The following is a 24,420-nucleotide window of genomic DNA, read 5'->3' on the forward strand; positions in this document are numbered from 1 at the left end:
ACACTGACAAATATTCAGACACACTGCATTACAAAAATCATCTTATAAGTATTTTGAGAACTCAATGGCTTTAAAATGATTTCTCAGAAAGAACAGTTGGCTGGAGAATCACTAATAGTGATCCAGAACAGGACACAAACAGCAGTAAGAATTTTTACATTTATAGGTATATTAGACAATGGAACAACAAGCAGGTTCTAATTTATAGCCTAAGTGAGGAGGCAGATGCGAAGTAGAAACACCAATGGTGACTCACCAGCTTTGGCTGGTGTAGGGCAGAAGTACTATCGTCACACTAGCCTACCACCGACTCCCCTAAACCATTAGCAGTGAACATTTCAGTTACGCAGCTGCTCTGCAGGAAAGCTGTCTACACACGGAGAAGAATTTGTCTGCTCTCTGAGACACAAGGTCAAGGTGGTAGGAGAGGCCAATACTAGACTCAAGACAGGTCACAGGCACTCCCTGCAGAAATGGTCAAGGAGTTTCACAGTTGGTTTATGCTTCTGGATGCTTAGCTTTTAGGGAGCCTACGTGAATGGAGCCCAGAGTTTGATACAACTTCTCCCCTACACACTCTTTTCTGTCCCTCTGGCTTGTAGATCTTTAGGAGATTACTACTTGATGGTATATAAAACACAACAGAACATGGAAGGCAGCTGTATATATGTGTGCTGAACCGATGCTGATGTTGCCTTTGGACTTTCATCTCCTGGGCAGGAGATGTCTTTGTAAGAAGGCTTACTGAAGACAGCCTGCATCATCTGCCTTCCCACCTCCCACTGGTAGTGGAGTTACAGGAACGGACACATCCAATTCCACTCTTATTCTGACATTTACAGGATTAAAGGAAAGCTGCCTCATCTTTCTGAACCTTAGCTTCCTCATCTGTACCCTGGGACTGAACAGCAGTATACTGAGAGACTACACAAAAGTGGGGCTTAAATACATTTGCTTTTTCTGTTTCTAACTTTTTGAGACAAGGTCTCTATATTGTCCTGGCTAGTCTGGAACTTCCACCAATCATCTTTGATCTTCCGGCCTCTGCCTTTTATGTATTTGGCTTATGGATGTGGCAGCACACTCGAGCAAAGGCAATCAAGGTTTTGTTTGTTTGTTTCCCAGGGGGACCTGAAACTTTCTGTGTAGCTGAGACTAACCTCAAGCTACTCCTCATTCTTTGGCCTCCACTGCCTAAGTACTGGGATTACAGTTATGTCCTATCATGGATAGCTAAATTTTAAATACTATTTATATTGTGCATATGTGTCACAGCATATATACAGAAGTCAGAAGGCAAATTTTGTGAGTATGTTTTTGCCCTTCCAAACAGGTGGCTCCCTGGAATTAAACTTAGGTCATCAGGCTTGGTGGCAAACACTTTTATACAATGAGCCATCTTGCCAGCGGCCCTCCCCTGCCCCCCAGTTTTAAAAATATTTTTGTGTCAGTCTTTATAGTCACATTATCTCTTAACACATCTGTCTTCCCATCTGCCTTTGTTCCTTGAGACAGGACCTTCTCTGAGAAGCAGTAATTCCCGACCATCAGGACAAGGGCAGAAAGCTGGACAGCTGGAAGACAGTAGCTGTAGGGATGCCAAGTGATATGTTCTTAGAGATGTTTTAAGGCTCTGAATCTGATGCGTTTTGCAGACGATTTGGATGCACAGGCAGGAGCTCATCAGTAGTGTCCTTGGAGCCAAGAGCCTGCACATTAACCCCAACCTTTATCCAGCTATCATTAAATAGCTAACTTTACAACTATAGCCATAAAATCACTTTTGGCTGTGCCTCCAAATTACTACCTATCTTTCCCCTCTAAAATGGTTCTTAACTAAATCTAAATTTAGATGATTTTTAATTTCTTACGACTTGGCCAATTTTTAAAGTTAATCATTTTTTAAAATTTTATTTTATTGAGCTATGCATTGTTCTCTGTGCCCCCCTCCCTACCTCTCCCCTCCCCTTCAACCCTCTCCCATGGTCCCCATGCTCCCGATTTATTCAGAAGATCTTATCTTTTCCTATTAGAGTTAATCTTAACTTTCTGATAATTATATTGTTGCATTTTTCATGTTTGGCTTTCAAAAAATGGTGTCAGTCTGTTTTAAATAGCTATTTTGCCTGTTTTAAATGGCTAAGTTTTACCCTTCTTTGATGTTATTCAAGTAGTCCTGCATTAACAGAGCCCGAATACAGCACTCACACTAACGTTCCTAGGCAACCAGCAGTGAACCCAGAGCAGAGAGATTCTATCTTGCTGACAATTCCCTCTCTCTAAGTCTGAAAAAAAAAAGAACCAAAAAACCATAGTATTTGGTTCAGTGACTAATCTGTATCATATTATGTTCTTGACACCTGACTAAATATGAAAATATATCAGAGACATTGCAATCATCTGCCTGACTTCATGTAATGTTGAAATCACATGTTATATCTGCTCACCAGGAGCCTTCCTGTAATAGTTAAGTAAATTATTCATCAAGCAGAAATACTTGCATTCTACCTACCACCAAAGCACAGTGAAATGACAGGGATTGGGAAACAGGAGAGGGGCTGTAAAAGGCAAGGAACCTGACTTCCAACTCTCAGAATTAGTCCTCGGTTTATTTCCTTGGTGAGAAATGGCCAGCATGGCCTTGATCACACAAGTCTTTCTACCTTTAGCTCAATGGCTAATTTAGAAGGGTGTGGTAAAAGGATAAGATAATGCTCATAAAAACTGTAAAAGGCACAGTTTAAAAGCAATGAGTTGCTTCACAACCCTATCTTTAATGATTTACTCAATGGTGTTTTTCTAGATCAGAGGTTAGGCACTGCTGAACTCTCCTATTCAGTCAATACTGCAATACTTACATTCCTGTGGTTGATATAAATGGTGGGCAGTCGATGTCTATGCTAGTTTCCAGGAATGGACAGAGGAAAATGTGGCAGGGAGCTGAAGGCTAAGTATAAGGATCTAGAATCTGGGAGTAATGGGTTCAGGCTCTCCCCGGCAGCTAGCTCTTGACTACCTAAAGACTGCTAGGTAGGCAAATCACCACCAAGATACATACATACACACACACACACACACACACACACACACACACACACACACACACACACACACACACAGACTGAACAAGACCAATACTAACTACATGGGAGCTAATGTTAAGTGCAGAAAATGTTAGTCTGAGAACATGAAGAGCAAGAAGGCTTTAAGCAGAGTCAACTACAGACAGAGTACTCAATTTGGCTTGCGTTTTTGAAGAAAAGATAAACATGTATCCACAGTCCCCTACCAAGGTGTACAAGTGGTATTTTCTAGGCGGTAAACTGAAAGGATGCTTCCTATATCCTCACTCTTAAGTGTTTTCCAGGGTGTGGTGAATCTGCTGAAAGGTTCAGGCTAGGGGTGGGGAGCAATAGAGGGGAAATAGGATGTAAGTTATCTGATAGGAGAAATGGAAAAGGAGACCCTTAAGGGAGGGAGGAAACTATAAAAGGAGGAGGGTAAAATAGTAAGGATGCCAGAAAAAAGGTGCAACGAGTTTAACTATTTACCTTTAAAAAACTATAATACTTATAATTTTGTATAACTTTTAAACATATATGGTTTTAATGACCTTTTCTCATCTGGGTTGATGGTGCTTACTCCAACAGCCAAAGATCACCTAACAAAAGCCAATACCAGACATGAGAAGTTCCTCTTTTGAGTTGTTGGCCAGGGCTGTCCAGGAGATTTCCAAACATACAGCCTATTACAATCGCCATTGGTTTGTCCCCAAAGAAAGCTCTTAGTGCTAAAGATACCACAGACTTCAGGAATGGCCCAGAAACCCGAGCTGTGACTGACCTGAATGCTTTGATGGCACATTTGTCCTTAACTTCTCATATCTAGAAATCTTGCAAGTTTAAACAAAGGGACGATCCAAAGGCTATGACAGAACTATATATAGTTTTCCTTCCATCCATCCATCCATCCATCCATCCATCCATCCATCCATCCCTCTCTCTCTCCCTCCCTCCCTCCCTCCCTCCATCCTAGAAGTAAACCAGCTACAAATAAAAAAGTAGAGCTGGGAAGCCAGCTTGGTCAGTAAGTTCTTGCCATGCAAAATATAAGAACCTGAGCTTGCTCCCTAGCTTTCACATGAAGAATGGGGGCAAGGAAGAGCACACCTAGTAGCAAGTTCTTATAATCTTAGCCTGGGAGGTTTAAAAAAAAAAAAAAAAGAGGATCTGTGGGGCCAACTGACCAAACAGTCTAGTCTAGCAACCCCTTAGGAGTCGCATATCATTACACTGCAATACATAACAGTAGCATTACAGTAATGAAGTAGCAAAGAAATAATCGTAGGGTTGGGGAATCACTGTACTAAAGGGCTGCAGCATTAGGAGGGTTGAGAATCAATGCTCTAGTTTGAATTGGTGAGCTCTAGGTTTAGTGAGACTGAATTCAACAAAATAAGGTGAGGATCACTAGAAAATACCCAATACAGAGTTGTGGCTGCTATAAGCAACACACACACACACACACACACACACACCAGCTAAAGCTGCTCGTCTTGGTTATTAAACTTTCTGATTTTTAATCAGTCTGACTTATTACATTATAGTAAAATACAACTACATAGAAGATTCAAGGTTACTTTTTTTTTTTCCTTGTTTGTTTTTTGTTTTTCAAGACAGGGTTTCTCTGTGTAACAGTTTTGGCTGTTCTGGAACTTGCTTTGTAGACCAGGCTGGCCTCAAACTCACAGAGATCCACCTGCCTCTGCCTCCCGAGTGCTGGGATTAAAGGGGTATGCCACTATAGCCTGGTTTCAATGTTACTAATGCTTTAGTCTATCAGCAGATGGTGAGCAGTAAGAGGTGTGAGCCAGAGAAGGAGCAGAGCTCAAGGGCCAACCCCTTTCCAGCAGTGTGATGGGCTCAGAAAGTAGGCATTTCCAACAAACTTCTTAAGTTTTGCCCGCCAAACTCACATTTGCTTGTAACTCAATCACCCCAGTCAAGATCAAACATACTACAGTGGATGCTCATTAGACAAAACGAAATTTAAAGGATGCAAAAGATGAGATTTGGAATCAATGGCATAAACTTAAAACAACAGTTCCTGAAGTTATACCATTCAGTGATGGAACTGAACACTAATTTGGAAGATTACAAACTAAGTGTCAGAACAAGAACTCCTAGGAAATGCTGAAGTCGACTTCAGAAAATAAACCAGTTTCCATTTCAGGCAGAGACAAGACCTCTGGCTGTGAGCTGAGAAGTCATGTATCCTGAGCCTACAGAGCTGGAAGTCTGGTCACTCACATGAGAGCACAGAATAAACCAGAGACTACATTATTTATTACCTTTTCTTTCTTCATCTCAAGTGAAAATTAAATCTATGTTGTTCTTAGGGAAACTGCTCTTTAATTCCCAGTTTAAATCATTAGGACAAAACTACCACTCCTTAAACAAAATATAGGCAGGAAGGGCTCCTTCCCCAAAGAAAGAACTAATTTTGTAATGCTCCATGTTTAAGAATGGTAAAGAGACAAATACCTGCTGAAAGATCTGGCACAGCCCAAGGGCTAAAGAAGCCACCATTAGACACATTCCCAGGTACGAATATGTATTTCCTTTGTCATAATCATCATAATCTCAAATAAAAACATTTCTAATATGCAGGGCAGTGAGGCAGATATCCATCTAAAACAGCTATGAGAGGAGGCAACAGAAACAAAACTAAAGGACGTCATACTTCATGAGAAGCTCAACAACACAACTATGTCTCCTCTTAAGAAATAAACTGCTGTACTTCTGACAGATAATCTTTTTGGGTGAGAGGAAGGGGAAAACCTGCAGATGATATACGGACCAAACGATTCTGCAATGTCCTGACTTCATGTCTCTTAACTTTCTCATTTTCCCTTGGGGTTCTCAAGTTTCCACTCTTGAAATTTTAGATTTTAGAACTACACACATCTGTGGCATATCCTAAAGTTTAAGACCTTTGATGGCATATAGCAAATTACTTAAAATGAACACAATGAAAATTATTCCTAAGTAATTATCTAAAGATGCCTAAAATTTAGTATTCTCAATTGTCTGTGGGTGTGTGTATAAAATTGAAATACAGGGATAAACAAAGTATTTGAGTTTCTTTTTAAAAGAATTTATATGTATGGGTGTTTTACCTGCATGTATGTTTGTATACCAAGTGCATGCCTGGTGCCCACAGAGACCAGAAGAGGGTGTTGGATCCCCTGGGACTGAACTTAAAGAAGGTAGTGAGCTGTCAGTAGGTGCTAGAAATTGAACCCAGATCCTCTAGGAGAGCAGTCAGTATTCTTAACTGCCACCATTGCTTCGAGCTCACATTTTAGTTTCTTAGGAGATGGGTCTTGCTAAGTTGCTTGTGTTAACTCAATCTTTCCCACCTCAGTCTGAGAAGCTAGACTACACTGCACGCAGCCTAAGTGTTTTACATCTACTTTTCCTTCTCTGAGGTATTCTTGTAATAATTAGCCCTTTAAAGCTATCCTGCACAAGACTTTATTTAGAAACACCCAAAGCCACTGCTGAGATATGGTGTAAGGTGTGGAAGGTGTTATGGTGTAAAGGTGAACTTAGATTCATATTGGTTTTACGTAGAAACATTGAAAGACAAAAACATAACTAAATGTATATACTCCCATGTAGACATAAAGCTGACGATCACTATTGCTATCACTTCCCTTGCTTCCAATACACTACTACTGAGTTCAGTTACATAGGTTGGTTTTCTTGGAAGCTTGTTGCCACCAGCTTATTTTAGATGCTGCTATTTTTTACCCTTGTTCTTTCCAAAGCCCAAACCAGGTCTTGTCTTATGGTTTATCTATGAATCTTCTGCCAACTTCCCATTCCTGTGTGCAGCAAACGCAGCTCTTCTCTCATTTTGTCTCCACCTTTTATAAAATGTCTAACATTTTAATAAAAAGATTAGTTTATGTGTACTTGTCTGTAAATATGTATGTGCCCCATATTTATTGTGCTTAGTGCCTACAAGGGTCAGAAGAGGGCATTAGATCCTAAGTCTAGAGGTACAAACATTGCTGAGCTGCTGTGTGGGTGCTGAGAATTGAACCCTGGTCCTCTGGAAGAACCAGTGCACTTAACTGATGAGTCACCTGTCTGGGTCTCCATATAGTTTTAAAACTGTATCTTTGGGGCTGGAGAGATGGCTCAGCAGTTGTGAGCACTGTCTGCTCTTCCAGAGGTCCTTAATTCAGTTCCTAGTAAACACAATGTGGCTCACAACCATCTATGAGATCTGGTGCTCTCTTCTGGCCTGTGGGCAGACATACAGGCAGAATACTGATAGATAGATAGATAGATAGATAGATAGATAGATAGATAGATAGATAGATAGATAGATAGATAGATAATTCTGCTTGCTTTTTTAAAATATTTATTTATTTATTATGTATACAATATTCTGTCTGTGTGTATGCCTGCAGGCCAGAAGAGGGCACCAGACCCTATTACAGATGGTTGTGAGCCACCATGTGGTTGCTGGGAATTGAACTCAGGACCTTTGGAAGAGCAGGCAATGCTCTTAACCTCTGAGCCATCTCTCCAGCCCCCAGTCTGCTTGCTTTTAAAAAATTATATCTTCTACTTTGACACTGGTTCTATTTTGATTTAGATTGCTGTTGTTTTAAGAAACAAGGAATGACTGGTTTAATTTTCCCAAAACAGGATCACAAAATACAGACAGGCACCTTTTCACCCGCAGTCCTCAACTGGGGTGAAAACAAGATTGACCATGCCTCAATCTAACATAAACATGTCTGCCTCATTTTCAAAGTTCTGGTGGCCTTTACAAGACAGAGCAATCTGATTTTCTCCTACTGTCAGAGTAAATTATGACACCTCCAAGTAATTCACTTCTGCTTTAATTTATTGGGCATTTGCATGTGCCCAGTAAGAGTCTGCCTTTGTGCTATTTTACATGCAGGGTTTAATTTAGTTCCATAGCAACTGGACATGACAGGTACTACAGCCCCTTTTTACAGAGGGCAGAAACAGTTTTGGTAACTTGTTAAAACTGTATAGCAATAGAAGGCTAGGACTTAAAAACTTTAAAGTTCTGTTTGTCGGACTTGGATACTTCCTCTTTTCCTACTATTCAGGCTTATTGAGACTTTAAAAGGCTTCAATTTATGCTTTTTGCTCTGCATTCAAGTCCCATGCTTTTAATAATTGATATTATTCACTTCCTTGATATGTTTACTAGAATCAAACTGATACTGAAATTTAGTTAGTTGAGCTGAATCTAAGGGTAAAATTCCTCATTCTCATTTTAGATTGTGTGAATCACGCTATGGTAGTATGAACAAAACTAAATCCCTTAAACTCTCAAACATTCATGTTTTCACCTTAGGAAAGATTGGAATGGCACAAAGAGTCGCATTAGTCAGCAAGCCAACCAAATCTCTTGTGATTGTACAATAAGAATGTACTTAACTGCACTTGAAAAATAGCTAAGAGAAGGCTGGAGAGATGGCTGAGCAATTAAGAGCACTGGCTGCTTTCCCAAAGGACCCGGGTTCAATACCCAGCACCTACACTGCAGCTCTTAACTGCCTGTCACTCAAGTACCAGGGAGTTCCAGTTCTGACACCCTTATGCGAATATACATGCAGTCAAAACACCAATGCATGGGTAGGGCGGGGGAGGGAGAGGAACTGTGTACGAGCTCTGGCTGCTCTTTCCAGCACCTACACAACAGCTTACAAAACCCTCTCTTCACTCGTTTCAGATGGGATGCCCTCTTCTGGCCTCTGCAGCAGGCAAGTGATGCACAGACATACATGCTGACAAAACACCCATATACACAAATAAAAGGGGGAAAGGGGCTTGGGTGGCAAATTTCACACATTTTGAAATAGTCTCATCATGTAGCCCCAACTAGCTTTGAACTCATGATCCTCCTGCCTCCTAAGTACTGGAGTTAAGGGCTACGCTACTACACCTGGCTTAAATATTTTAACTACAATTAAAAGGGGGAGGAGGCCTGGGTTCCTGCAAGACACTTTGAAAATAGAGAATACGCTCAAGTTTCACATGTATAGATTATCACAGTGTTCTGCAATAGAACCCAGTTCTGTATATTCTTAAAAGGTTAATCTTAACTGAAAGTAAATATACCTATGACTCCCAGGCCTATGTTACGTCTAAATACATAAGGTGGAATTAGGCTACACCCAACAGAGAAACTAAAACCAATTAAAAAAATAATAAAAATGATTGCTTGGTGATTCTTGCAAAAAATACCATCTCATTCACTTATAGTTCATAATAAATGCTTAACATTGTGAACTAGTTTTGAACACAAGCTATTGAAAATAACATTAAAATCTATTTTTAATATCTTTTTCTTTGAGAAAACACTGCAATGATGTAACCAGGTTTCTAATGTCTTATTAGTCTATAAAGGATAGCTACTTATTTCCCAATATTCAAACAGATTTCTGTATTTATTTGTTAATTAAAATTATTTGTACAAGGTCCAAGATTGAAAGACCTAAAAGTCTTTCAATATACTTCACAGATAAAACACAAAGGCTCTAACAAAACAGTATTGAACATTTAAATAGAGTAGTTAAATAGAGTAAACACTAGTCCTGGTTCGAAGGACATCAATGCACTGCTAAGGATGAGTGAATTTTCCCCCTTACTCCTCAAGTGTTCTCTTCATGGAATTTTCTTACTAAAGATCAAACAAATATCTACAATGCAACAGGCAATTGTCCAGATTAACAGTTCAAGAGATGATATTGATAAATCAGGCATAGAAAACTTTACCTTGGAGGATTTAACTGTAAGTCAAACTCTCAGCCAAAAAAACTTATTGCTATTTTACTCAGGGTCTAACAGAGAGACAGCGAAATGCTACACTCCTGAATGGTGTGCCTTGTTACTTCTAAATAACCATTTAACAAGACCACGTGAAAATCAGGTGAGGGCCAATGATGTTTTTGCCACGTTCTCCCCAGCTTTAATGGCTGGCAGTTCAGATTCCTGCCTATTCCAAATGGCTTTTTTTTGTTTTACTATGACTCCTGGAAACTTAACAGTTAAATTTTGCTCTAGAACTCTTCAAACTACATGCTGCAGGGAGCTCAAGTGGCTTGCTGCTCATTTGAGTGCAGACCTGGCAGGCAGACACCACCTGCACCTACAGGCTACAGAACTATTCAGGCTGATTTGAAAACACAAAGAATGACTTCCCAACATTCATAAACTATTTCTCCAGGCTGTTTCTCCTATTACTGTACTAAAAATCTTTCTTTCCTTCTCCTCTCTACACGGATGAAGCTATCCGACCTCCTGGTTTGTTTAAAAATCGCAGCCATGTATGTATAGGAACTTCTGGTTAGCCCATTTCAGATGAATCCTGGATAGAGGATGCTCACTCTGACAACTTGTAAAAATTCTACAGGTCTTTTTCAGTTTGATTGAAGACGTTCAATAAAACTGGGTAAATCTTACTTTATAACGCTTATTATCTCTTTGTGTCTCTGCCTCTGATCGCTTATACTCTCTGCCTTCACTTTGGCCTGTGTCCATCCTCCCTGTTCTTTTACTGTCCTATCTCAGATTCAGCAGTCTGCACATTTCAGGGCCACCAGGTCAGTCAGCCAAGAAAGCATGCTGTTGCTTCTTTTGAAAATTTAAACACTACAGTTTTCGTTAACTACAAAAATCTGTAATCGAAACACTACGGACATTTCTTCAGCTGCCCAATTATTTGTCTTATTAAACGTCATCTGCCTTACAGGTATAGATAAAAACACAGCCGCAAAATGTCTTTTTATACTAGTTTTTAAAAATGTCTGAGCCCATGCATTCTCTCTGTTATCCTGTCAACTTCATAACAGTTTAAAATACATTTTCCCCTTTCCTTCATCCATAAAAGAAGTTGTTTCGGTCTCTTTACCACGTCTAATTTATCTCATGATACATTATAAGGGGTTTATAATTACCAATCTCCTATTGTATTTCTGGTTAAGAACTATTGTCTCCATATTAAAATAACTCCATTATTAATTTTTTAGGCTAAGAAACAAAGATAATACATAAAGCTCAAAGTTGATAAGTCAATTAACTTATAAACTATTAACAGTAATCTTACTTTAATCATAAACTATTAAAAATAAGAGATACAAAATCTCTTAATCAAAAATAAGTGATTAATTTGGATAATTTATTTATTATAGTATATTATATATATATACAATAAGATAAAAAAATAATCTACTTTAGCCGTAAACTATACAACTTATTAATAAAAATTTAACTCATAAGCTAAAAATATTTTACTTAATGTATAAGCTATTAATTAAAACATACAAGTTATTGACTAATCTTATAAAAATTATTTCACTGAATATATTTTTATATATACATGTTTATATATACTTATAAACATATTATTGTTGATAGAAATAACTCCTTATAAGCAAAACTATGCCTTGTCTAAGCTTCTGCGATTTATTTTAATTATGCATACTTGGAGTCAATTGCCCTCATGCATTTGTTTAAAATTTAACTTAATAATTCTCCTGATCTTGATGGAGACATCTCTTTAATTTAGATGCATACAGTCTTTTAAACAAGAAAGGGGATATTACTTCTTTTAACAAAAATAATTTTTAGGATTCCAAACTTCTATTATGACTCAAAGATGAGTCTCCTTTCTTTTTCTACAACATGGATTTCAAAACAGGCCACAAATAATAACCTGAAATATCTAACATTTTTGCCTATTAAGTAAGGTTCTTAAGAGCTTCAAGAAATCAATTTAGATTCGCCAACATCACCACAGGTGAAAATAAACTCAGATAAGTATTATTTGTCTGCAGTTTGCTTTTCCCACCTGCCCAATTTTTATGGGGAGAGGAACTTTCCCTCTCTCCCTGGCCTGGAATGCCATTTTTTTCACCTGCCAAGACCATATGCTTAAAAATACCAAGAATGCACCTAAGAAGAGTTTTCCTCTCAAAAATGCCTTATCTTCATGTTCTTTCATTAACATTACGTATTCCACCAGATTTAGAAAGTGTTACAAATCGCTCTTCCTCTGGCCAAGGCCGCTGCTCTTCAGTTCTCACCCCAGAAGGCCAGAGTTGCATTCTCCAGAAACAGACATCTCCAAAGCTACCTGCTCTTCCCGATTTCCCGTGTTCCAGTTTCAAAGACCTACAACTTCGCCCCTTATCAGCAAGAAGTAATTATGAAGGATTCCTACACCCCATGTCACCTTTTTGAACTTATATAGCCCAAGGACTGAACTGCCTTTAAAAAATGTTCCATTACTAGTTGTATAGATTCTACCCACAATTTCCTTATGTATTTCTGCCAATTGTTCTGCTGATAACCTCGCTATGTATGTTTTGAGATAATTGGTATTGCCCTCGCATAGTCAAAATGGTTTATTATCGCCTTGATCACAAATTTGATTTACTAGGTCTACTTCAATTACAGCCTTGGTCCTACACATACCACTATCTAACAACGCTTCATCAAAATACAATCTATTAATCAAAGATTAAAAGATAAAACTAACATTTTAAACATTTAAACTAACACTCCTTTCTTTTAGTAACTCAAACCTACAACATTAGACAAGCTTAACAACATCTTGTCATGCTGATTATGTAAGTAAATTTGTGTTACACCCCTGACTTTTAACAGATCAGAAATGTCCTGGAAAGGTACAAACAAACCCACCTGAAGAGTGTCTAAAATATTTCCCAGCTAGGTTTATATTCTCAAATTAGTGCTATCAGCCATTACAGACTCCAACATTCCTCTGCAGAAGAAACAATTACATCACTAACTCAGTCAAAGATTTTGTTAATAGAAATTCCTCAGAAAACGTTTTTATTAACTTGGTGATTTTAGGAGCATTAAGACTTTTACTTTTATTTTTTATTCCAGCCATCGTAAAAAAAAAAAAATAGGATCAGCTATACGTGTTACTCAGAAAATTCACTTCATTAAATGAAAAAACAAGAATTGCTACAAGTTGCAACATTATACAGTGTAATTGCTCAGTCATCTTTTTATAGGCGACTTACCAGAACCAAGGGATCAGGTAAAGGCCAACCAAAAAGCAAAGCCTTTTGGCACTATTGCTTTGTGAATAAAGTGGATGTCTTTTGTTGTAGATTTTTTTTTCTCTAACTCCCTTTCTGTTACATATTTGGGAATATGTAATAGAGAATTTCTCTAATTCCCACACCTGTTAAGACACCAGGGTGCCTGCACGAGCCCTCAAATATAAGCATAATCAGAGAAATTCTTGTTTAAAATGTCACTTTGAAAAAGCTGGTCCAGAGTAGTTCAAAAGCCAAATACAAACTTGAGGCCAGGCCACTGTAGAAAACGTTCACATGAGCTGTCTTATTACACTGATCTGGCCACCAGTTTAAAGCAGATAGTAGAAGAAATGACAAGAAATTTACTCATAATTAGGTTTCCAGAATAATATTCTACAAACGCCATAAATAAGCAAGAAGATGAAGCCAACAAACATCGGTATTACCAACCAAAAGCCTTATTTTAGCAAACAACAGACTAAAAAGATAAAGCTATATAGCCAATCTGTCTCAGACAATAAAGCCATTAATAGATCAATTATGCACCATAAGACCCATCTATGAACATAGAATTTTTGCTTATATTTAATTACATAATGAGGTTGAAAAAAAGCTAAAATATTCTGTACTTATTTATAATCTTTAGGATCTATAATTCAGTTCTTCTAACCCCTTTACAATAGAAACTTTATAATATACAACTTCTTTACACCCCATGTTTCCAAACACCATGGATTAGTCATCAGCTTTTTCCCAACGACCATAATTACTATAACAACGATAACAATAATGGTTGACAATGATACTTTACTATTTGTGCCTCAAAAGCAAACGAGTTACTAAGTCTGTTTTGACAACCAATCCTAATTAAGAAATTTTTATTCTAATTATGAAACCTGACCTTTTTTTATTTGTTTTTTGAGACAAGGTTTCCTATGTAGGCCTGGTTATTCTGAACTCATTCTGTAGAACAGTTTGGCCTAGAACTCCCAGAGATCCACCTGCCTCTGCCTTCCAAATGTTGGGATTAAAAGGGTGTGCCACCACTGCCCAGTGAAAACTTGACTTTTAAGCAGAAGCTGGTATTATGAAACCCAACCTATCTTGGTTAGCTGAAAACATTAGTTTTTAGGTAAACAATTCAATAAAGAAAGTGACTGCCGTCCAGGGATAGTAACAAGTCAATAAGCACATGAGGGACAAGGTAGTGTCTGCATTAGAATACTGATCTAATAATCTAAAAGGCTTCATCTGGAAAAAGTCAAAGGATGACTGATTGACATTTTCACGCTGTAGTACTTGTTTTACCCTTTTGTAAACTGTTAAAACGCATTAAAATCTTAAGCACCAGAAACCAAGCTTTAAAACCAGGTTTTCACAACAAAATTTATTAGAAGAATAGTGGTTTTTAAAGTCTAGCATCCAGTGAGAACTACCATACACAACATTACAGCTGGGAATGTTTCTCCAAAATGTCATGGTCAAATAATACAATGGAACCATTAAGTCTTACACATGCACGAAAGAACTAGTGCTTCTGACATACAATGTAGGAAAAAAAAAACAAAAACAAAAGGGGAACCACATGGATTAAAATTTAAGTACTCATCACATACATTAAGACACAGCTTATTTTAGTCCAGTCAAAATCAGAACTGCATTAAAAAATTTAATGTAGTGCAATCAAACCCAAAAACTTATTTTGTGATCATAAGTGCTCTACTACATAAACAAATGATTATAGCAAGAACAAAAAGTTCAAATCACACAGTACAAAAATCTGTAAATAAATATAAACTACAGTACAAGAGAAATATTAAATTATACAATTCCGTCAAACTGTAAACAGTATATTGAAATGAGGTCCATAGAGTAATGGGGGTTCCTGTTTTGTTGCATGACACTAAACTTCTAGAAATCTGAAAAAATGCCATTTTCCATGTCTTCAAAGGCTATGGGCTTTATAGAGTTTCTTTCGGATGTAAGATATCAAATACTAAAGCAGAGGGCTGACATATTTGCTAAGCACGGGCAGCACTGTGGAAAACAAGTGTTTAAAAGACAAGTCACCACCAGAAGGAACTTGTCGCTGAGGTCTTTGAGGCTGTAAAATACACTGAGATAAAAACTTTCTGCTGCCTGCAAACCTAGATCTCTGCTTTTTTTTTTTTTTTGACATTTTACATACTTAATGTTAAAATACCAACTTTGGCAGGATCACTACTGATAAACTCAAAGCACTTATGGCCCAATGGTTCCATCACAGTGGCCAGTGCACAGATTCTCTGAAGACATTGCATAAATAGAATGTAGAGGTCAGACACCCAAGGACCAGTGCTTGAATTTAGTAGTAGTTATGATGAAGAAACAAGAGCCACATCAAGGAGAAACTGCATCTGTTAAGAGTTTAGAGAAGCAGCTAGGAATGTCATTTATTTTCATTGTGCTGGTTATTAGTGGCATTTAAAAATATATAGTTTAAGTGTGTGGATGTGATGGCTATACATGTATGCATGTCTAAAAAAATACACCGTTAACAGGAACCCCCGTAGATCTGCTCAGTAGTTATAACTGAATCTATAGAATGCCACTATAAGAGTGTGAGGCACCGTGTGCTGGAAAGTTACGCAGCTTTAAAATCTGTTTGGCTGAGTTATACCTGGATACCTGAACTGAGTTTTTAAGTTGACATTCATCAAAGATGTGCTACCAGCACGTTGAAATAAAAGCAAAACAGAAAAATACAAGTCACTGTTAGGTTTACGAATAGCATCAAAGTACCTGAATTGAGTGAGAAAAGTGTGAAAACTGTCCCTGAGGGTTTTTAAACAGTGTGTACAAGTTGGTTTTCTAAGAACATTAGCTTTATTTAACAGTGTGGACTGATAAAATACCAATGTCTGACAGCTTAAAGTGGAGGTCATAAAGAATTATACGCAAACGCTCCAATGTAGAGTTTATGCATTTCCCCCAAAGCAGCAACAAGCCACTGTTAAGTGCACATCCCATCACAACAAGCACACGTGGGGGTCGGACAAAGGTTTCTTCTGGTCTTTTTTTTTTTTTTTTGACAGCACAGCATATCAATATCCAAGGACTATATCTTTCCTAGATCAGAATGTAACTAATTTTGACTAGCAATATAGGATTAGACTTTTAATCAAACACTTCGCTATTACATACTAAGATTCCTTAAACTCACTAATGCTGGTAATACTAACCTAGTTAATCAACCCCCCCTTGGTTTTAGAAATATACCCTTCCACAACTTAAAAACCATTAAGAGCCATATCAGTCCTCTGATGTAAAAAGCATGTGAGTGAATTAGTATTAAAAATTTACACAGTAAAAAGGCTTGAATTTCAGCCAAAGATTCTAAATACTGCTCATTCCCTGAAGACTTAAAAGGGAGAGAATCTCTACCCATTTCCTTAGTGGTTATACTTCTAAAATGGTCTGATAACATGTTTCATTTGGGGAATTTTCCCCTTTCTCTCAAATTCCAAATTCCTATGCCTGAATTGCTTAAATGAAATGGGGAAAATGAGGCAATTACTTAGAATTACTAGAAAGGTACAAAATGTTATTGTCACTTGTTAAAATAAGGATTACTTATATAAATGTGATTTGACCCTATATCATGTAGTTATGGTTTTTAAAGTAATCATCCTAAAACTTACAGTACCTAAGACTCTGAAGATAAATTAAGACTTTAGTGTTTCAACAGAAAAGTGCTGACTTATCCTTTCTCTAGAATTTCAAACATTTGGGGAAGTGCTTTCCTAATGACAGTGAGGTTCACTATATACCCAACCACCAAGCAGGAAAAGGTCACCCGGATGAAAGACTTTCAGGAGTGTAGCACTGGTCATTTACCAAATAGGAATCATTTTGTTCATTCTGTGGGGGCAAAAATATTCTAGACTGAAATTCTATTTGGCTACTGAATTTTAAAAATCCCTGCTCTACTGTGTCAGTATCCTGTGTCCAACTATTCCCAACCCCCACCCCCACCCCTTGCACACTATCCACTGAGACGCTAATCTCCAAAGAGATTTAAAAATTTATGTTTTCAGGACATACCTGAGAAAGGGTGCAATTATGCAGAACAAGGAACCCAAGACTGCACTAATACTGGTTATAGGTTCACAAAATGTTTTTCAAGACAAATCTAAGAAGTGTAAGAGGTATGAATCTTCAAATGTCTCACTGCTTTAGGTTATTTATTTGGTATGTGTGTAGGGCCATTTCCAGTGTTGAGAACATCTTGAGCCTGTTCAATGACAGTTCAAGGAATAAAGAGTTCATTTTCACATTCAAACAATAAAAGTTAAATATTATGAATATTTGCTACATCCAATAAATCTGTGGTTTACTAAAAGTGCTTGCTTTTCATGCTCTTTTATGAATACAGCTCTAAATGAACTGGGAATCTTAAAATTACCTCCCAAATAGTTGTAAAATTAACTCATGTTTACTGTCTGCCAAACAAACACTAGATTCAATTCTCATTTTCAAAGAAAGTAAAAAATTTTCCTATCAAATGCATATGATCCAATTTTGTATACAGTGTCTTGAGACTCGCTCTTAGTTTATCTAAGACAGTGGGGGCAGCTGATCTTTACCCTCTTCTCTAACGTTTACACTTCCCCACCTTGTGTTCCAGCCCTTGCTCCAAGCTCCCTTTATAACATTTCCGGCACTCAGCCTGTGCTACAGTGTAGGGCTAACGCTTGCTTCTTTAAAAGGCAAATATGGAAGTTGGAATAAAGAGGCTATGGAAAGAACTTTCTCTATTTTCCCTTGCCACCATGTTCATCAATCTTCAAGTCTCAAGGACAGCACTAGTCCAAAATAAAGAGTATGGAGGTCTGTGTTCCTTGTACCACAATTATATATATTTAAAGCAGTTAGATTTAAAAAAACAAAACAAAACAAAAAACAACCCCCCAAAACACCCCAAAATCTCAGAGACCTATAGTTCAATAGTCTCCTAAATGGACTATTTGGCTAAAGCCATCAAGCTTTGAATAATACTGGATTGACCAGAATATTAATAAAAATTTAATTCTAATGGAAAGGGAACAAAAAAAAAACCACAACATGTGTTATGTCTTCCTGTAATTTTCAATCTGCTAAAAAAAAAATATTAAGTGGGGCAATCCAACCTACTGTCATATTCTACTGCCAATTACAGCAACCCAAAAAAAACCACAAAAATGGAGAGATGAAAACAATCTCAAGCATTTGATTAAATAATTACAGAACCAAAAATTTGTTTCAAAATGAAAGCTACTAGGCTGCAACAGCTTTCAAATAAAGTAACACAATTTGTCATACACATGCTTTGATGGCTCTAAAGAATTTCAGGTTCTGACACTGAACTAGCAATTTGTTTTATGAAAATAACCAAGTAAGTCCAAGTTTCATCATCATAGGGCAATATAATGTAAAAGGATCACAAAAGCTTAGAACCAGGTCTGGCAACATGTGCTTGGGGTAGGCATAGAACACACTAGCAGCTCAAAGGTTGCCATGTACTGCCTAATGACAGAAGGTAGTTAGGATATGGGCCATAGCAGTAGTCATTTTTAGTCTGATTTAGAGTTCTCTCCAGAAAATTGGGAACTAAACACCTCATTGTGCCATTTAATGTTTTGCTATCTGATCCCATACAGCTCATATTACAGTTAAGGTAAAACACAGGGGATAGAAATGCCAATTGGTTGAGGTAACGGTTTATAAGATAACCAGAGTTCTAAAGCACTTCAAATGTAAAGTAAAACTGTACCAAATAAAGCTAATACACACTTCACACCTCTGAGCTTGCTCACCAGAACTGAACAATAATTAACTTCACATAAGGACCCTACTATTACACAAAGCCTTGCTCATATTCATGATCTGCTGCAGCAAAGGTTTATCAAGCAACATCTAAACTTCAGAATAACAACAAACTTATATTTAAAAGTATTATACACAAATATAAATATTTTTTCCTGAATGAGAGACCTTGTCCTTCATGGTATTTGGGGAGCAGAATAAAAGTGTATAGCTCATCACAAATAATTCAGTCACTTGAAAGACTGCTGAACAAAGTAAAATAATACACTCCACTGGGTCATGCCTGCTGATTTTGCTCTCTCAGAAATAAGAATGCTAATGATAAAATACCACCCCAACTCTATTTCTCCTAAAACTGTTTAATGGTTCCGATGTCACAGTATTGTAGCTTATCTAGTATGTGATAGCAATGTTCTCTCACTAAAAAGCAAGAATTTATTTTAAATATATTATTTCCTATCATTAGTTCAAATAATGTTATGTAATTTGAACAATGTCATCATTTGCCTCACTGGAAAATATGACAAAAAGGCTTTTGTGACAGGCAGATGTGAACTATACTTTCCCATACCATAAAAATGGTCAACTGTTGTCTGGGCCATGCAAAACTCTGATTAGCAGAAATTAAGCATGCAAGTCGACCAATCTCCACCACACATGTATGAGGACGTCTCCAAACTAGAATATCTACACTGAAAGTGCCATACAACATAGTGGCAAATTAAGAGAGAAACCAAATATTAAGGGACCACTGTGGTATGAAGACTGGCAGCCACCTCCAAGAAATATGTAGTATAATGGAACTCTGAACACAAAGTTTAACATTAAAAGTGCACCTGAATATTACAAACTAACTTTACAAACCTACAATAAGGTAAAATATATATCTTTTGAAATATTCAGCAGCTTTTGTCTTTTTTTAAGTCTTTTTTTCGAGAGGCTCATGAATTTTAAAAGGGACCACTATCTAATTTCAACCATGCTTCACAAAACAATAATGGCTATTTTATATTGCAGTTACCAAATGTAATGCAATTAGTGCTTTAAAACAATCTACACTCTTAACAAAACAATAGCGAAAGAAAAAAAGGAGAGAGAGAGAAACCAGCCAACCAACCTTTGGAGAAAATATGCTTACTCAAAAGCTTCTTGGAAAAGAAAATTTACCTGAATATCAAGTCATGACTGATCTCAAGTGTAATGTTAAAAGCTTCACAGACATGAATATTACAATCTTCAGGTCTCAGGACTTTAATCTGAGAAGTTTAGAGTTTGGTTTGTTTTTAAAATTCACTTTCTAACCAAAACAAATAATAGAAGTACTCAATTTTCACTATTTACAACTCTCAGCCTACAGTCTGAAATGACACAATACAAGTTCTCTTATTTAAACTGCAGCATTAAAGAGTAGGCACACCATTCTTCTGCTGCTCGATTGTCATCCACTGAAACACACATAGAAAATATTTATGTTAGTAAAATGATCACTCCCATTACACTACAATGACAAAGGTTACATAACTCAACTCATACATCACTACAAACTACCACAAGGATTAAACCTCTCTCTGAAGAGTAAAAGTACAAAAGTTCAACTTTTAGGGCCAGATTTTTAGATGGGCCTTTAATGATATCTTTCTGAGAGGGAATAAAAGCACAAATTAATTTCTCAAAGGATCTTTTTGCAACAATTTTGGGATACTGAGTACCCCAAGCATTGTGCAAAAGGGAACCATGGCTACAATTAATTGTGTGCTAACTGAGAGGGAAAAAAGGAGGTTTTCCTTCTTAAGCTTAGCCTTTTGCTTTCAGCAAACCTCACACAACTTCAACTGCAGATGAAAATCATGCATCTCATATTGTATTTTTATTGCAACTTCCAGCTAGGCCAGGAACTCTTGCAGTCACATTAATACTACCAAACTCTTTGTCTGTTGAGACTAAAAAGCCAAGAAGCAGGTGTCATCCACTGATAACATTGCTTTACAAAATAAACCAAATCAAAAGAGGAATCCACACCCAACCTATGTCAAAAATGAGTAGTGTCTTAATTTAACAGCAGCAATGGTGTGCCTAACCTTTGAACACACAGGTTGCAAGTGAAATCTATCTGTTACCTAACTGAATTAACGGGTCCAAAGTTCTCAAGTAGGAATTTGTGCCTGGTGACTGTCTGGACTTATTCTTACTACTTCAAGTTGTTAGTGTTCTCCTGAAATAACCAATCTTAACCTAATCATCATTGTGTGATTATTTTATTTTACTCAGAAATGGCAATAATTTCGGGGTTTGGCTAAGCATTTAGAAGGGTCTGATCACCTTTCTTTGCGGATTAGAATACAGGGTATAAGTGGTGTGGATTTTACTTTGCACAAAATACTAATTTTAGCCTAATCATAGTAAGAGATTAAATTCCACTGACTTTACTTATCAGGTATTCTTGCAACTATCTGTCGAAAATAAATCTTCCAAATTTAACTTACTGCAATTTCATGTGCCCATCTCAAACAAAGCTTAAGACGTTCTTTAAGGAGTGCTTACACAAACATGGTCAGAAAGGGCCTGAAATGTGTGCTAAACAACCAGAAAAAGTCAAGAAGGGGATATTATATAGGATGCCATAAAAACAAGGGGAAAAAGAAACTTAGTTAAACAAAATTAACTAAAATCTAAAATCCAACCTCTCCCAATCTTGTAGCAGTATCTGAATTAAAGAACAGAAACTCCAGGAAGCTAAACTACCAATTGAACTAATAACAGAATTAACATGCAACCTAATCCTATTAGGTCACCTTGGAATTATGATTTTTTTTCTTACCAAAAACTTAGATCCTTCATCTATGTAGACATTATCAAGGCTAAAAACTCTAAGCATCATTTAGCTTCGCCAAAATTACTGATACACATTGCTTTGTCTATTCTCTGATTTCCAATAAACACAGTTTGGATATCTTAAAACTACTGGCCGCAACAATACTCAGTTGTTGGTTAATACATGACCACTTCTATAAAACCACTGAAAAATATAAAGAAACCTAAGTTTGCAAAAACGAGGCATCCTCCATTGTTTATGAAATGTACCCTGACTGCTCCTGAGTAAGAAAGGAGCACGTCCTCCATGAGATAAGGCTATAATCTCACTTGTTGGTGAGAGCAAATTCTACCCTTAGAAAATCTCAAATGAAATTACAGCAAAGGTAGTGTTCCAAGCAATGAACTGAAACATTTTTGAAGGTAGTGTGTGCACATCTCCACCGCCTCCCCTCTGGGTGAGCACTAAGACATTGCTAATTTAGTAAGTAAATTTAATAATGAAAAGAAAATAATAAAGCATAATTATAAATGACCCAAGTATTTATCGAGAAACCAAATTTCTTAACGTCAAAGGTTCATCATTTGTTTTGGCTTAAACCTTCAATTACTTGAACCAAAGGGAAAAAAAATGTGAATATTTTTATAAGACGGCTTTCCAATTTGTAATGATAAAGCTCCCAGTATAACAGAGGTAATTTTCTAAAAGGGTGCTTTTTTTTTCTTCCTTTCCTTCTTCTTTCCTTTTCTTTTTTTTTCTTTTTTAAAGTAAAGGCAAACATAACTTAAGGAAAAAAAAGAAAATAAAGAAAAACATGCAGGCTCTACAGGCAAGGAGTCCACTTCCATGTATCTGGTCTCTGTGAGGTAACTCAATTCTCTGTGTAGAGAAACATGCAAAAGGCCAAACAATATTCCGAGCCATACTGCACATGGAAATTTAAAATATGCAACATTCAGAATGCACCTTTCACCTCTGCGCACAAGTCAATGCAAAACCTGCAAAGAAGCAAGTGTCACAGTAATGAAGCCAGGTGCAGCAGTGACAGCTGAACAATGATGCAGTAGTGCTCACCCAGTTTGTACAGTAATTGGCACTCTACAGTATTCCTACTCAGTTTTTGATTCATTTGCACTTTGTGCTGCCTCTCCCTGGGGATCTAATTCAATCTTTACAGAAACATCTGGCCCCTCCGACCTCATTAATTTCATCTTTTTCTTTGGAGGGTTTTTCAAAGTGCCCAGCCTCTCCTTTACTTTGTACTCCAGTGTACTGTGGGGAATCCCATAAATACTCTGAGCTTTGGAAACACTCATTTTTCCACTCATAACCACCGAGATTGCTTCCTCCAGTATCTCACTGTTGTACTGTCTGTAACGCCCTCTTTTCTTCCGAGGCTGCTTGGAGCCAGGGTCTCCTTCTTGATCCGACGTGGGATATGGCTGTCCAGAGGTAGACTGCTCAGCATCTGAGCCCCAAGAATCAGGTCCAGCATCTAATATGCTTTTTCTATTTTGTTTTGGAAGAATAGCCCTTAATTTTTTACTAAGCGCGCTCTCCGTTTGTGAACCCATTACCAAAGAGCTATAGCTGTACTGATCACCAGTGCGAGACTCCCAAGAAAGATCCATTCCTCGAACTTGTGGTATCTTTAAATCTACAGGAGATGAATGGCTCATGTCCCTTTTTCCATCTTGTTTTGTTTGAAGTGCCATTTTTGGAAAGGCAGAGTTCTCTGCAAGAAAAGGAAGGTCACTGATGTTGCTGAGTGCACCATTTCCCCTGAACTTCATGCGGTTGAGGTTAAATTCATAATGAGGTTTTGCCCAAGAGGCTTCCCTGGATAATATTAAGTGCTGTCCATGATTCTGTAATCCAGATGGCCCAAGGCTGGCAGCTGTGGACAATTGGTTTCTGCTCAGTAGCTCTTCACTAATCTGCAGGGATCGAGCCAGTGGAACTTTGAGTGATGTGGAGTGTCCAAAACCTTCCCTGGTTCCATCCTGTAAGCTTCTTGGAGGTACCCCATCACCACTCCGAAGTCCATCTGGGCGGTACTGGCTGGGTCTCCCAGGTCGCCTAATTGGATGGAAGGAAACTGATGTGAGCAGGACTTGCACAGGAAGGGAGGGGCGGGTGAGGGGACCACTCCTTTATTAGAAGGCCTTGCTTGGGTAACATCACTTTGTGTTATTTATTTATTTTTCTCTAAAATTAAAAAAAAACACATTGTCTCAGCAGTTAGTTTAAAAACTTGATCACAAAAAGGGAAAAAAAGAAAAAAAACAGGAATTTTTTGGGCAAAGAAAAATTAAACCTGTTGGCAGTCTCTGGTTGGGTTCACAAATTTTCGGAGAAAAAGTTTCGCGCAACTGTTTGAAAATAGCACCTTAACCATTAATTACAAAGAATCATTAGTGTCTTCATTATCTATACAGAATTGTTTATCAACGTGACGTTACCACTAAACAAGCACAGTAATAAAAGAGTAAGTCAAATTATTTATTTTAATGTAATGCATTCAACATTCATAACAACTAGCTAGAAAGCTGGCAGCATTCACACTGGTGGAACCCAGAGATAATTGCTCATTATGCTACGAACAAGTTAACGTTTATCATTAAAAATTAAA

General features: G+C 37.4%; 1 protein-coding gene across 13 annotated transcripts in view; it reads right to left on the bottom strand.

Annotated features, from left to right (window-relative positions):
• The window catches only part of Lcor (ligand dependent nuclear receptor corepressor), a 155,889-nt gene that overhangs the window by 15,347 nt on the left and 116,122 nt on the right, over nucleotides 1-24,420 (bottom strand). Inside the window, exon 8 of one of the 13 annotated variants that reach the window (XM_085693941.2) lies at nucleotides 14,505-23,867. The exons of the other annotated variants lie outside the window; for them this stretch is intronic. Within the exon in view, the coding sequence (XP_085550067.1) occupies nucleotides 22,898-23,867 (970 nt within the window). The 3' untranslated portion in view covers nucleotides 14,505-22,897. Of the gene's footprint in view, nucleotides 1-14,504; nucleotides 23,868-24,420 lie in introns of those variants that run through there. 13 annotated transcript variants of the gene reach the window in all.

This window comes from Myodes glareolus, chromosome 7 (genome assembly GCF_982192425.1).
Source record: "Myodes glareolus chromosome 7, mMyoGla1.1, whole genome shotgun sequence".
NCBI classification, from domain to species: domain Eukaryota; kingdom Metazoa; phylum Chordata; class Mammalia; order Rodentia; family Cricetidae; genus Myodes; species Myodes glareolus.